The sequence below is a fragment of the Dasypus novemcinctus genome, chromosome 18 (genome assembly GCF_030445035.2).
Source record: "Dasypus novemcinctus isolate mDasNov1 chromosome 18, mDasNov1.1.hap2, whole genome shotgun sequence".
NCBI classification, from domain to species: Eukaryota; Metazoa; Chordata; class Mammalia; order Cingulata; family Dasypodidae; genus Dasypus; species Dasypus novemcinctus.
In genome coordinates this window covers 66,946,915-66,960,501 of record NC_080690.1, presented here as the reverse complement: position 1 = coordinate 66,960,501, position 13,587 = coordinate 66,946,915, and the positions used below count along the sequence as shown (strand labels likewise).

Genomic DNA, 13,587 nt, shown 5'->3' with positions numbered 1-13,587 from the left:
CTGACTAGGAGTACTGACTCCACAAGGGCCAGGCTTTGCTTTGTTCGCTGTTGCACCCCGCTTTTGGGACAATGCCTAGCGCTCACTGCAGGCTCTCCCAAGTGCATTTGATTGAATTAGGTGCCAGTTGGGCACCTCCTCAGTGCTAAGTGCTTAAATCCCGTTCCCATTGCATTCAATCCCCTGAGCCCTCAGCAGCAATCCTAGAAGAGATGAAAGGTTTGAGTCGGAACGTCCCAGCCGCCAGGGTTGAGAGGGACACCGTCAAGCGGGATTTCTTATCTTGACCAAGTGAGGTCAGTCCTGTAAGGCTCAGTTTCCTCATCTGTAAAATGGGGAGAGTGAGATCATTCTCAGGGTTGGTTCCTTAGGGGATGAGAGGTGATAAAGTATGTACGGGGCAGCGTTTACTGAGGCCCAGACCTGACACATAGTAAATGCTCTAGAAACGTTCCTGAAAGGTGAGGGCGGGGATGAGCCCAGGGACGTGGTTGCGGGGGGTGGGGGGGAGGCCGGGAGGGAGGAAGGGCGTGGCCCTATAGAAGGGGCGTGGTCCGGGCTTCAAGGGCGGGCCAATGGGGGCGCCGAGGGGCGTGGCCCTGGCCGGCTTGGGCGTGGCCTCGCGCGGGTGGGAGGGGCCGGGCCGCTGTGGGAGCCTCCGGGAAGAAGATGCTCGGGCGACCAGCCACCGCCAGCCCTGTCGCCGCCGCGGCCCGCGCCCGCCGCCCCCCGGGCCCCCACTAGCGGTCGCTCCACCTCGCACCTCCGGCCCCCCCGCCCTGAGCCCCTAGGGCTTGGGGGGGCTCGGCCCTCCCCCCCCCCCCCCCAGGAGGCCGAGAAGGGAGGTCCGGTCCCCCCGGTGGCGCGGCCAGTCCCCGGCCTCAGTGATCAGGAGCGAGACCCCACCCCTCAGTCCTCTCCGGGCCCGTGGGAGACCCCCCCCTCTGCCCTCCCATCCCGCTCACACCCGCTCTCCAGGCTCTGTCAGCACCCCGAGAACCCGCGCCCTCCCTTCCGCGCTCTCCGGGGCTCCCCCTCCCCCACCCGCCGCCGCCGCCCCCTCCCCCTCCCACATCCCCTTCCCTCCCCCGCCCCCGCCCCCGCCCCCGCCCCCCCACCATGAGGATGATGGCCGCCGGCGCGGTGCACGGCCTCTTCACGGCCTCCGCGGCCCCGCAGCCGCCGCCGCCCCCGCCGCCGCCGCCGCCGCAACCCCAGCCTCCCCAGCAGCCGTCGCCGCCGCCACAGCAGCCGCCGCCGCCGCCGCAGCAGCAGCAGCCGCCGCCCCAGGCCCCCCCCATGGAGCCCGAGGCCCCGGATTCCCGCAAGAGGCCCCTCGAGACGCCCCCCGAGGTGGTCTGCACCAAGCGCAGCAACACGGGAGGTGAGCGGGGGCTGCGGCGCGGCGCGCGGGGGCGGGCGGGGCCTCGCGGGTCCCCATTCTCCCCGGCCGACCCCACCGGCAGGTGCAAGGGCGCTGGCGAGGGAAGGGGCGTCCCTCCCCTGGGCGGGGGACGGAGGGGGGGACGCCGGGGAGGGGGGCCGGACCCCCACTCGCCGAGGCCCGGGCTTGGGAGCTTTGTCTGCGAAGAGAGGGGGTGGGGGGGAGGGGGGGGGCGAGTGTCCTTGGGGGGGGGCGCGCAGAGGATGGGGGGCGTGGGCCCCGCGGGGCTGGTGTCTCGGTGTCCTTGAGGGGTGTGTGATGTGACCCCTTTCGGGGCAGGGGTGTCCCCGGGCTTACGTAGGCAAGCGATCCCAAAATTGTGTCCCGGCGGTGGGGGGAGGGGCAGGGGAGAGGCGGCCTGGGACCCGGAGCTTCCCGGCCTCCTCTCCGGGGATGTCCCGGGAGGGAAGCCTGTGCGTGGGGACAGATGGGGTGGGTGTGTTGGGTGAAATGGAGGAAAGGGTGGGTGTGTAAAGCTCGGCGGGGGGAAAGCGTGGCTGGGACAGGTGTGTGTGTGCTCACGCATGTGTGGGCCCTGTAAGGCCGGGAGTGTGTCATCAGGAATCAGGGCTATGACAGGAAAGAGGGGGTGTGTGTAAGAGACTGGGCGAGGTGAGAGGGGCTGGGCTCCATGTTTGAGACCCTCGAGAGATTGTGTGTGACAAGGGGAGGTGTGTGCCTGTCACCCCAGAGGAAACTGGGGCCGAGTGTGACACATGAGATGAGTGAGAAGGTGTGTGTGCCTTGCAGAGGGGTGTGTGGGGGACACCGAGCGGGCTCCGTCTGTGTGTGAGCCATGAGAGGCCGTGTGGATGCGGGGAAGGCTGTTCAGCGTGCGTGACACAGGCGTGCCCGGGGTGGGGTGACACTGGGCAAAGCTGCCAAGAGTGTGTGACAAGACAAGGGTGTGGGTGTGACTCCAGAGAGACTGTGGCTGGGTGTGACACATGGAGGTGTGCAACAGTGACATCAGAGGGGGTGTGTGCAACAAGGGAAGGTGGGTGTGTGAGGAGGGAGAGGCAGGGGCTCTGTGGGTGAAACACACGAGGGCGTGCAACAAGGGAGGGCGCCATGGGGCTCTAGGTGTGTGTGGAGCAGGGAAGATGTGTGTGCATATCATGCCCCAGGGGTGTAGAAAGGGATGATGTGGGGGGGTGGGGGCGAGAGACACCCGTGCGTGTGTGACTACTGTGTGTAACAAGGAGATCCAGATGTACAATGGCAGGGTGTGACCCCAGAGACGATTCTCTGTGTGTGTGACAAGGGGGAGAGAGTGCGTGTGTGTTGTGTGTGTGACGACTGACCACCGAAGGTGTGTGCACAAAGCCGTCTGTGTGTGTGTGTGTGTGTGTGTGTGATGAGAGGCGCCATCCGCCGAGCGGCCTCAGGAGGTCTGGGGGTCTACCACACAGCGGGGGTCTCAGGGCGAAGTAGTGACGACCCACCAGTGCTTGTTGGGGTCCTCAGGCCCAGCCCCCTGGCTCTTAGGAGGGAGACTTGAGAGCAGCAGAGAAATCCCTCCGGCAGTCACCTTGGCCAAAATCGCTGCTTCCTCTGGCCCTTTCCTCCGGATGGGGGGGATGGCCTGGAGGGGTGGGTCCCTCCCAGTGGACGAGGCGGGAGCCTCCCACTCCTGCTTGGGGGGGAATAGAGTCTCTCCCTCGCCTCCCCACCTGGCCACTTCCAGGTGGGGCAGGAACTAGGGACCCCCTGGCTCCTCCTGCCTGGGAGGGTGTCCAGTCGAAACGGGAGGAAAGGGAAGTTGGGGGAGGGGGCGGAGGGAATTTCCTGTCCTTCCTGCTCCCCCGCCCCCAGTGCCCGCTCAACATGCCCCCGGCCAGCTTCCTTCCCTCCTTCCTGCCCCACTGCCATTCTCAGTCCTCGAGAGGACTGGGGGTCCAGGGGGTCCCTGAGCCCTAACAGGCTGCCCAGCCACCCCCTGGGGAGAGAGGGATCCCATCCTGCTCTTAAAGGGACAGAGATGCTCGAAATCAGTTTGCTCAAAGGAGCACGAGTCGCAACAGATGCGGAAAACTGAGGCCCAGCCCCATGAAACCACTTGCCCAGGGTCACAGCTCAGAAGGGGTTTCTCTAACCCTGGGCTGCCGGGCTCCCGAGCTCACTGGATTGTCTTGCCTCCTTCAGCAATGGGAAAACTAGGATGCGCCCTTCGGCTCTCTCTCCTCCTGCCTCCTTGTGCCCCACTCCTGTCTACTCTTGGGGAAACTGAGGCCCAGAGACACAAAGAGACAGGCCCCCGTTTACAGAAATGGAGCTAGGCCAGGTCCAGGACTTGGATCTCAGAACTGGGAACTCCTTCCAATAATGCATCTTGATGGCTAAGAGACCCGGGGACAGCCTTGCCCTTTTTCCAAACCTCAGTTTCCTCATCTGAGGAAATAGCGATAACCACCACCATAATAGGAATAACAGCTACCAGTATTATTGTTCATTGCTTTCCACATGCAATATTTCATTGAATTCTTCCACTACTCCATGAGATCATCATCATAATCAATTATAATAATGGTTAACATTTATGGTGCTACAATGTGCCAGGGAGTATTATGGAAAGGGCTTGACATGGTTCAACCGTTAAATCCTTAATACAACTCTGTTATGCCAACCATTTTACAGATGAGAAAATGAGGCCCAGAGAGTCTAAGTAACTTGCCCAAGGTCAATCAGCTAAAAAGAGACAGAGCCAGGATTTGAGTAGGGTGGCTGGTTCTATTGTGTGGATGGATATGAACCATAAACTTCATTTTCAGGTGAGGAAACTGAGGCTCAAAGAGGTGAGGGACTTGTCCAAGTGACACCGCAAGTGGTGGCAGATTGGGCGGATTGAACTCTTGCCCACGGGGCCAACCTGACCTTCTGGCTCATTGCCCAGGGCTGGTGGGAGAACTGGAGGAGATGGTGGCTGTTAAACTGGCTTTCTGGGCCAGTGACTGGCTGGAAGACGCTGTTGGGAGGAAGGCGGGGCACTAAGGCAGGGGACTGACAGAAAGAGGATGGATGGAAAACCCAGTTAGGGGCTCATCGGAGAAATAAATGACCCCAGTCTGGTGGGACCATAACCCAAAGAGTGTCCCCCGAGTACAGATCATAATTCTTAAGCTGCAACTAGAATGGCCCCCACACTCTTGAATGTCTTCCCCCAAAATTATAGAATCAGCAAACCCAGACACGCACACACGTCTCATATCCCCAGCATAACTTACACCAGCCAGGCCTTGCTCCCAGTATCCCTGGCTCTCGGACACAAAGACAGTGTCACCAGGACAAAGGGCCCTAGGGTACGACCTTCTAGGTACACATTTCAACGCTGCCGCGTCCTTGGTGGGGGACCTTTGGGTAAGCTATTTCGCCACTCTGAGCCTCAGTTTCCTTATCTGCAATATAGGGACCATAAGACCTACTTCTCTGTGTTGTTGCATGGGTTCAGTGAGATTGTGTATGTTAAGCAAATAACATAGCGCCTGACAGGCAGTTAGCGCTCCACAAACAATAGCTGTCGTTATTATTATTAGTATTAGTACCTCCCAGAGCCTCAAAGACCTATTCCACCATCCAATGGTGATTCACCCCAAAGAGCTCATCCCCCAACCCCCTTTCTCTCACCCAGAGGCAGTGTCACAACTCAAAGTCAGCGTCGCACCTTGCAACATCTCACATCCCCGCGAGGCACACTCCAGTTGTATTACATTTCTCACACGAACCGGCAACTCCATCGGTCACGGGAAGACGTCACACACCTGACGTCCTGCCCCTCCTCGGGGGCGCCCCTCCCACGCCACACCCCCACCTCTCGTCCTTCGCTAACATTACCACCCCGTCCCGTGACAATATTCAGGTCGCACCCCAGTCGCCTCACACCCCCTCCAGGGAACCCTCACAGCTAGACCTTTCGACAGTAGAGACCAGGAGTACCACACAGCTTTGGTCTCCCCTGGGCGGACAGACTGTCCCCCAAACCAGCACCGCACCACCTACCTCTTCAGCCCTCCCTCTGTCGTTGGTCACCGCCCCTCCCCATCCCAGATCAAAACCACTTAACAGGGCCAACTCTCCCACAAGGAAAATGATCACCCCTATCACGACACCCCAAATAGCTTGGGTCGGCAAAAACTCTCCACGGACGGGGGGGATACTGGTTGACTTTGGAAGCCTCCAAAGGCATTCCTGGGGGGGTCAAGAGGGAGAGGGAGACTCCGTAACTAGAAGGGAAAGACAACCCTCTCTCAAGGGGAAACTGCTTGAAATCACAGCGAGAGGAAAACAGGTCAATCAGGAGAGGTGAAGTTTTCACCTTCAGACCCTCTCACTGGGCAGGAGTTGCTGCGTGGACCTCAAGGGAGGAGCTCAGGCGGCGGGGAGGGGGATTGTATGGCGCTTTGGCATCTAGATTCTGCTCCAATAGAAGGAAGACTCTTCTCACAGTCAGAACCTGGGTGATTGGGGGCGGCCGAAGCCTGGGGGGCTCTGGGTTCAGCCAAGGTCATGTGTCTGTCCCTGGCGGCCAGCAAGTCTGGGAAACAGAGCTCTGGCTTCTTCATGGGGGTGGTGGGACTTGAGGTGGAAATGCCCCCAAACAGGGAGGCTGTGCAGATGATTCTGGAGGAGCAAAGCAGACTGATGTCCACTGCAGGGCTCCTGGCACTTAGAGGTCCGCGCTGCTGCAGGCGGGTGGTCTCAGCCGCTCCCTCAAAAGGAGACTCGCCTGAGCTGGGGCTCCAGAAGCCAGACTTTCCACTCATCCGCCACGGGGACTGCCGAGCAGCCACAAGATGGCTTTAAGTGGTCCACAGACAAACTTTATTTTTTTGGACCATTAGATATTTATGTTGCTATGCACTAGGGGGCAAAGAAACAGAAACAGCCCTTCCAACTTTGGCTATTGGCAGGGATAAAAAAAAAAAATTCCTCTTTAAATATATGCATTTGCATTTTCAAAGTGAGTCCCCTTTGTTCCCTGCTGTATCCCCAGCAACAGAAGCAAGGCTGGCACATAGTAGGTACTCAGGAAGGATTGGTTGGAGGAAGGAAGGAAATACTAGTAAGAAGGACAAAATTAAAGAGGGTGGTGTGAGAAAGAAGGGAAGTAGATGCTGGCGGGGCGGGCGGGGAACAGGACCTCACGTCCATCAGTGAGAAGCAGAGACCGGCTGGAGCTGGGCGATGGTGACAGTAGTAGGGTCTCCCCTCCTTCTCGTGCTTCCCAACAAAACCCCCAGACTTTCGAGGTTCGTTTCTCGACACTGTGCTAAGCACTTGACTCGTGTCCCTGAGGTCGGTAAGATGATGACGGTGGTAGCTCACGTTTCCTGAGTGTGCTACATGTGTGGGACCACTCTAAAAACTTCACATTTACTCATTTAATTCATCACAGTAACCCTATGATGTAATGGTATCATGTCCCCCATTTTACAGATGAGGAAACTGAGGCCAAAGAGGCAAGCCGCTTGCTCACGGACACCCCCCTGTCAGGGACCAACTTCACACTCAGTTTAGGGCTCTTTCTGCCCTTTCCTACTGAGATCCTCGGGCAAAGCCTGGGGAAATTTGAGAAAGAGGAGCAGAAAGTGGGATGGGAAGTCAACCGATACCTTGCACCGTCCACCCTCGAGAGGGTGGAGAGAGGCTAGGGAGTGAAGTCAGAGAAAGAGGGGGAGCAGTCCTGAGGATTCGTGAGAATTCCCTCTCCATCTTTCTGAGCCTTCCAGAAACTGGTCCCCCATCTCTGTGACACATTCAGGGGCAGAGGGGAGTGGGAACACCCTCCCCCATTAGCCCAGCGAAGAAAGTGAATTCAGAAGGGGGCACAATGATTGATGGGAAAGCGCCCTAGGGGGTTAATTACCTAATAGGCTTAATGGTCTGATTAGGCAAATTTAAGAGGATTGCCTTGGGCTCAGGAAACCCCTTAATTCTGGACCTCCTCCCCCGCCTGCAAGGCCACATCTAGCCCCTCGGCCCCATCTTAATGCGTCAGGGAACCCAGACCTTGAATCTTAAGGGAACGGGCAGAGATGGGCAGGGGCTCCCGCCTCCCTGGCCCCTTGGCCCCTGGCCCCTGGCCCCGCCAGCGTTTCTCTTTTATCCGCTCTGTGTGCTGGGGTTTCTTGTGAGACATTGAAAACAGGCTTCCTTGGCTTAAAAGAAAAAAAGTTGAGAAGCTGCTGGGGGAGAGTTTCAGACCTTCAGCTTTGGAGGCGGAAGGCCTGGCTCCTCCCTCCTTTTCCCGGAGGTTTGTGGCGACCCCACGCACGTGGCCCTGGGGAGCAGGACTCTGTGAGGCATTGCTCAGAAGGCGTGACACGGGGTAGGGGGTGGGGAGACTCATTCTGTCCTCAGGGTTCAGAGAAATCATCCCAGACGAAGTGTCATTTGAGCAGGGAGCAGAGGAATTCGCTGGGGAGGGCAGTTCCAGGCCAGGGGAATGTGCAAAGGGCCGGAGGTAGAGGGAACATATGAGGAACAGAAAAGACATTCTGTCTGGTATCCATTGAGAATACAGAGATGAGGGAGGGAGGCCAGAAAGGTGAGGGGGCCAAATCACAAAGAGTTTTATACTAAGAGGGCTCCAGAAGTTCTACTCTGAGTAATTTGGGGCAGCAGTTTGATTAGGAGGTAGGAGAGTTTAGAGACTTGCCTTAAGTCTACAATAACTGAGTGCTGTACTCACAGCCACTAAAACACCACGGGCTCATAACAAAGAATAGCCAAAGCCCCATAAACTACCCTTGGCACCATCCCCCAAGGCCTCTGGGCTGCTCAAGAGTGCTGGTCTTTAGCCACCAGCAGTGGAGGGTGTTAGGCAAGGAAAGGCCGGGACCGAATCAGCATTGAGTTCAAATCTCAACCCAGCAGCTGTCTGGTTGTGGCATCTCGGGCTGGAGCCTTCGCTTCTCTATGCCCCTCTATGACTCCATTTCCTTGTGGGTGAAAATGGAGATCATTCTACCCACCTCACACAGGGGGCTGTGAGGAAGCAGCGCAAAGCTGAGCTCAGGGCCTGGTCAATAGAGAGTGCCCAGAACATCTCCAGAGGCCAGACCCTCTCACCCCTCCAGCCCTCGGCCCACGCAGAACCGCCCGGACTACTGCCGTCACTCCTCGTTGGGCTCCTGGCTTCCATCCTCGCTCCCTGTTTCCCATAGGGCTGTGAGAAGGGTCCTATTAAATCGAAGTCAGCTCCTGTCCCTCCTCTGCTTCGAGGCCTCCTGTGGGCTCCTGTCTCTCTTGGAGTAAAAGCCAAAGACCTCACCTTGACCCACAAGACTCAACATATCTGTCCCCTCACCCACTGCCCCAGGGCCTTTGCACTTGCTCTTTCTGTGCATAGTCACAGAGCTCGGTTTCCTTCCCTCCCTTGTAGCCTGGGCACAGTCGATCTTAATGGCTGGGGGCATGGACTCTGGGACCAGACTCCCTGGGTTGGGTCCACAGCTCAGCTCTGCTGCTCACCAGCTACGTGAACGTGGATGGTTTCTTCACTTTGTTTCCTCCTCTGTTGAATAGGTTTTAGAAAATAGTGCCTCCCTCATCAGACCAGTGTGAGAATTAAAGGAACTGGTATTTTTAAGGTGCTGGGAGGCAGGGTCTAGGCAAATTGGGTGCAGTAGAAATGTCTGATCAATAAAGAACGCCACATTCTGGCCCCTGCCCCAACCACGGCAGCACCTACACTCCCCACCCCCTTTGCCTGCCTCTTTTTGTTTACCGAGTACTTACCACCATCTGACATAAAATATATTGTCTGCCTCCCCGCTCCAGAAGCGTCTAGCCATGTGAGCTCTTGGCCGGATCCCTAAAACTCTTGGTCTGCCTCTTTCGCCCGCGAGAGCTGGGGGAGCTTGGCCTGCTTCCTTCGTGGCGGGGTCCCTAGATGGGGCCGCGTGCGTGGCAGGTATTTGCTGCACGGAGGCAGGAGGGAGTGCGTGAAAGGAGGTGGTGACTTCTCACGTTGTGTGAGTGTCGACGGCGTCCCTCACGGCGCCTTCACGGTCGTTGTCCCCGCGGGCTGCTGCCCTTCCCGCCGCCCTGCCCCCGCCGCTGACCGCCCCCCGCCCCGTGTGCCCTGCAGAGGAAGGCGAGTACTTCCTGAAGGTGCTCATCCCCAGCTACGCGGCCGGCTCCATCATCGGCAAGGGCGGGCAGACCATCGTGCAGCTGCAGAAGGAGACGGGCGCCACCATCAAGCTCTCCAAGTCCAAAGACTTCTACCCCGGTGAGCCCGGGCCCACGGCTCTTCCCCAGGTCCCCCCACCTCGGACCTGGGCCCCTGGGGGAGGTGGGGAGGGCTCCCCTCCCCCTACGGGGACCGAGCTGCCCCCAGTCCGAGGGGACTGGCCCGAGCAGATGGGGGTGGGGGCAGGGCCAGACAATGGGGCTGCTGCATATTCATGAGCTCATTTGCATGATGTGCCGGCAGATGTGCCCCTTCCCACACACCTGCCCCCTCGGGTCAGTTGGAGGAGCTGGGGGGGGGAGGTGGCAGGTGTCAGCGTGTCCCTCGGGGCTTGGGGGCCAGCCACGTTAGGCACACGCGCATGCACCCCGATCTCTCCACCCTTCCCGTTGGATTTCTTTGACATCCTTCCTGCCCAAGCCTGGTCTTCTCACTGTTTTTTGTTTTTCTCTGTCTCTCTGTGTCATTCTTTATGCATCTCTTTCCTGTTCTGCTTCTGACTTTCCCATCTTTGTTCCCAAGTCTCCATTCCTCTCTCTCTCTTTCTCTCTCTCCCTCTCTCCCTTCCTCTCCCCCCCCCACCCTCCCTGCCTCTGTGCATCCATCTCTCTGTGTCTCTCTGCTTCCGTTTGGTTTGCATATGCCTGGGTCTGTTATCCCGTTCTCTCCAGCGCAGCTTCTCCCTCTTGCCTCTCCTCCTTCGCCCCCTTTCTGTCTTCCTCTCTCTCCGCATCTTTTCCTTTCCCTCCATCACTCACACGCTCCCACATTTCTTCCTCTCGTTTCCCGCACTCTCTGTGTTCAGTAGCGCACCCTGCGAACATTTAGTGAGCGCCGCTCCAGGATGTCACTCTCTGCTGGGGCTGCCCCTCCTTTCCTTGTGCTGCTTCTCACCCATCTCCCCTGTCCCCCTCTATGTTTCTCTTTTCCTCCTGTCTCACGCCCTCATTGTTTCGAGCCCCCCCTCTAAACCCAGCCCCTTTTCTGCCACCCCTCCAGCTCCACCTCTGTCCCCACAACCATAAATTCTTCAAGGCCCCTCCTCCGTCTCTAACCCCCTCAATGGCTCTCATCCCTCCATCTTCTTCTTCCGAGACCAGTGCCTGAGCCTCGACATCAAGGAACCCACGCACAGCCTCCTGACTTGCGTCTTTGGTCCCGCGCTCTGGTTCTAGTGCATCCTTAATCCCCTTGGGATTTTCAGGTCAACCAGCAAAGCTGGAGCCCGGGAGTCAGGCCGCATTCGTTCTTTGGCCCTCCCCGCCTCCCGCCGTCTCACTAAGCAGCTTGGGCAGGGCGTTTAGAGGAGAGTCCAGGCAGCCAGGCCCACCCCCACCTTTCTCTTCCACGCTGACCTAGTCCCCCCCACACCCCTCAAGATACACATAAGACCTCTGCTTGGGACTGTCACCTGAAGACACTTTTCCCTTGCCCCTGGATCACATTCCGTGACATCAGACCTGCCATCCCCTCCTAACTCAGTGACATGCCCCACAGGCCAGGCAGCTGAGAACCCCAAAAGATGGGACACTCTTTGGTTCTCCAAAGCCAAGCCCCTTTGCAGACCAGCAGCGGGAGCCAGCATCCCTCCCAGCCCCTACCCCCGCTCCCGCCATGGGGCACCCAGCTCACACGGCCTGTGTTCTCTCCTGCCTCCGAGAGGCAGGACATAGCCCCCTGCATCCTGGTCCTGTCGCTGGGCCCTCCCAGGATCCACAGGAACACGGAACGGGGCTGCCGCTGCCCGGAACAAGGAGCACGTTTCCCGACACTCCTGAGGGGCACCTTCGTCATTTAGGACACGTTCTCTGAGCACCTCCTCCTAGGCCAGGAGCAGGCCCTGTGCTGGGCAGAGTGGGGGACACGGTGGCGACTGAGGCGGCCCCAGCCCTGTCGCATGGGTCTCACAGCCCGGTGGGGGAGACAGACCCAACACCAGGGCTGGCCCAAATCGGGCAGGCCTGGGACAGGTTCACCCCGAGCATGGCGGGAGCCCAGACAGGGCACCTGAGCCCGCCCGCAGCCAGGGAGAGGGTCAGAAAGGGCCTCCTGGAGGCGGGACCCACAGGGGTAATGAGAGTGAGCTGGGAAAAGAGCAGGGAAGAGGCTCCAGGGAAACAAAAGAGCAGAGTCAAAGGCGGTGGTTCAGCGTAGCTGGAACACCGAGGACAGGCGGAAGGTGAGTGGAGAAATGGAAAGGGTCCTCCAGGCCTTGGGCGCACAGCCACACGCACGTGAACACACCCGCACACATGAACACACAAACACATACACCAGCACACACGTACAAAGAGACATACACACATGCTCGCACGTACACACAAACACACACAAGGCACTCGTGCATCTACCACGTGAAGCAAAACCCACGGGCCCTGCCCCCTGAGGGAGGGGCCGAGGTACTGCGGGCCACACAGCGGTGGCGCCTCCCTGGCGCAGGCACCCTGTAGCGCCATATTCGGTCCTTTCCGGGCATACGTGGAGAAACCAAGGCCCAGAAAGAGGCTAAACTGTAGATGGATTACCTCCTTGCACCAAAGGGCGAAATCGTAAGTGACTACTTAGTAGATTCACTCATATTCTTTTTTTAATCTCAAAAATACAAAAACAAATAACCGTCATCTGATGCCTCCTCCTCTCCCGCCCTACACCCATAGAACTAATCACTCCCCACGCCCAAAATTTAGCGCCGGGAACTGCAGTAGTTAAGAGCGCTTTCTCTGAAGCCAGACATCTAGGGTCAAAATCCTGATCTTTCCCCACTGCCCGAGGGAACTTGGGGAACGCTTTCCCCTCTCTGCGCCTCGGTGTCCTTCGCAGTAAAACAGGGATAACTGTATGGCCTGCCTCATGTTAAGTGACTGTATGGACGTAAAGTGCTCCGAATGGTGCCTGGTGCGTGGCATTATGTAAGCGCCAGCTGGTGACTATTAGCCACTCAGGGTCTGCCTGAGCCCCCCACAGCCAGCCCTCATGGACCCCAGGTAAAGAATTCCAAGGAGGGGGGGGTGGTCCCAGACTTCCTGAGCCAGACGGAAGCTTAGCAGAGCCCCAGAACCTGGCCACTTCAGCAGGGCTCTCTCTGGGGCTTCCCCTTCCCCCCACCCCCAGTTCCCACCCTGCCCCACACCCTTTTCCTATTTACACCCAGACGGAGGCAGCCCGCAAGCTGACTCACCCTTGGCGCAGGCCAGGCCATTGTTCTGGGGCGGGGGGGAGGTCAGTGGCCCAAAGAGGGTGGAGGGCATCAAGCACACAAGTGTCCCACAGACAGTGACCCCCCGGCGCATGGCAGGACTGGAATCCCAGGCTGGGAACAGGCAAGCCAGGGAGTCGGGCTCGTAGCACCAGTGGCCGCACGGAGGTGCCTGGAGGACACGAGACACTCACCCTCGGGGGTCTCAGACACACCGGCTCGTGGAGCTGGCCTGTGCTCAAGACCCTCCACAGGCCGGGGAGCTCACCAGGTCCTGCACACAGAGTCCCACCCAGGGAGAGACACACTCACTCCACACCCAAAACTTGTCCAGGGTGCCCAGGCGCTTACATGCTCGCCCAGACCAGTCACGACAGAGTCTTGCTCGTCTCCCTGAAGTACGTATACTCAGACACACGTGTGCAAGCACCCTGCCATCCAGTCTTAGGTACTGACACCCGAGTCTGTCTCTCTCACACTCGCCAGTCATAGAGGCTTATCTAGCGGTCTTCTCTACACACACTCACACACACATGCACGCCTACCACACAGCAGTCATCAGGTAATCATATGAACACCTAGAGGGCTCTGACTCTCTCCTTACCTGTCCACACACACATACACAAATGCAGACACTCACACCATCCTCCAGTCTCAAAGTGAGTCATAAGCCTCAATTCCACTTCATGAGGTTCTTTGTTTCTTTCTCATGTACCCTCAGCTCCGTGTCACAAATAGTATACACAACCCCAG

The 13,587-nt window shown here is 58.5% G+C and overlaps 1 protein-coding gene across 1 annotated transcript in view; it reads left to right on the top strand.

Moving 5' to 3' along the window:
• The first annotated feature begins 1,104 nt into the window (after positions 1-1,104).
• NOVA2 (NOVA alternative splicing regulator 2) overlaps positions 1,105-13,587 on the top strand; it is a 30,498-nt gene continuing 18,015 nt past the window's right edge. The window contains exons 1-2 of the mRNA XM_058280460.2: positions 1,105-1,384; positions 9,534-9,677. Coding sequence (XP_058136443.2) covers positions 1,120-1,384; positions 9,534-9,677 — 409 coding nt within the window. The 5' untranslated portion in view covers positions 1,105-1,119. The remainder of the gene's footprint in view (positions 1,385-9,533; positions 9,678-13,587) is intronic.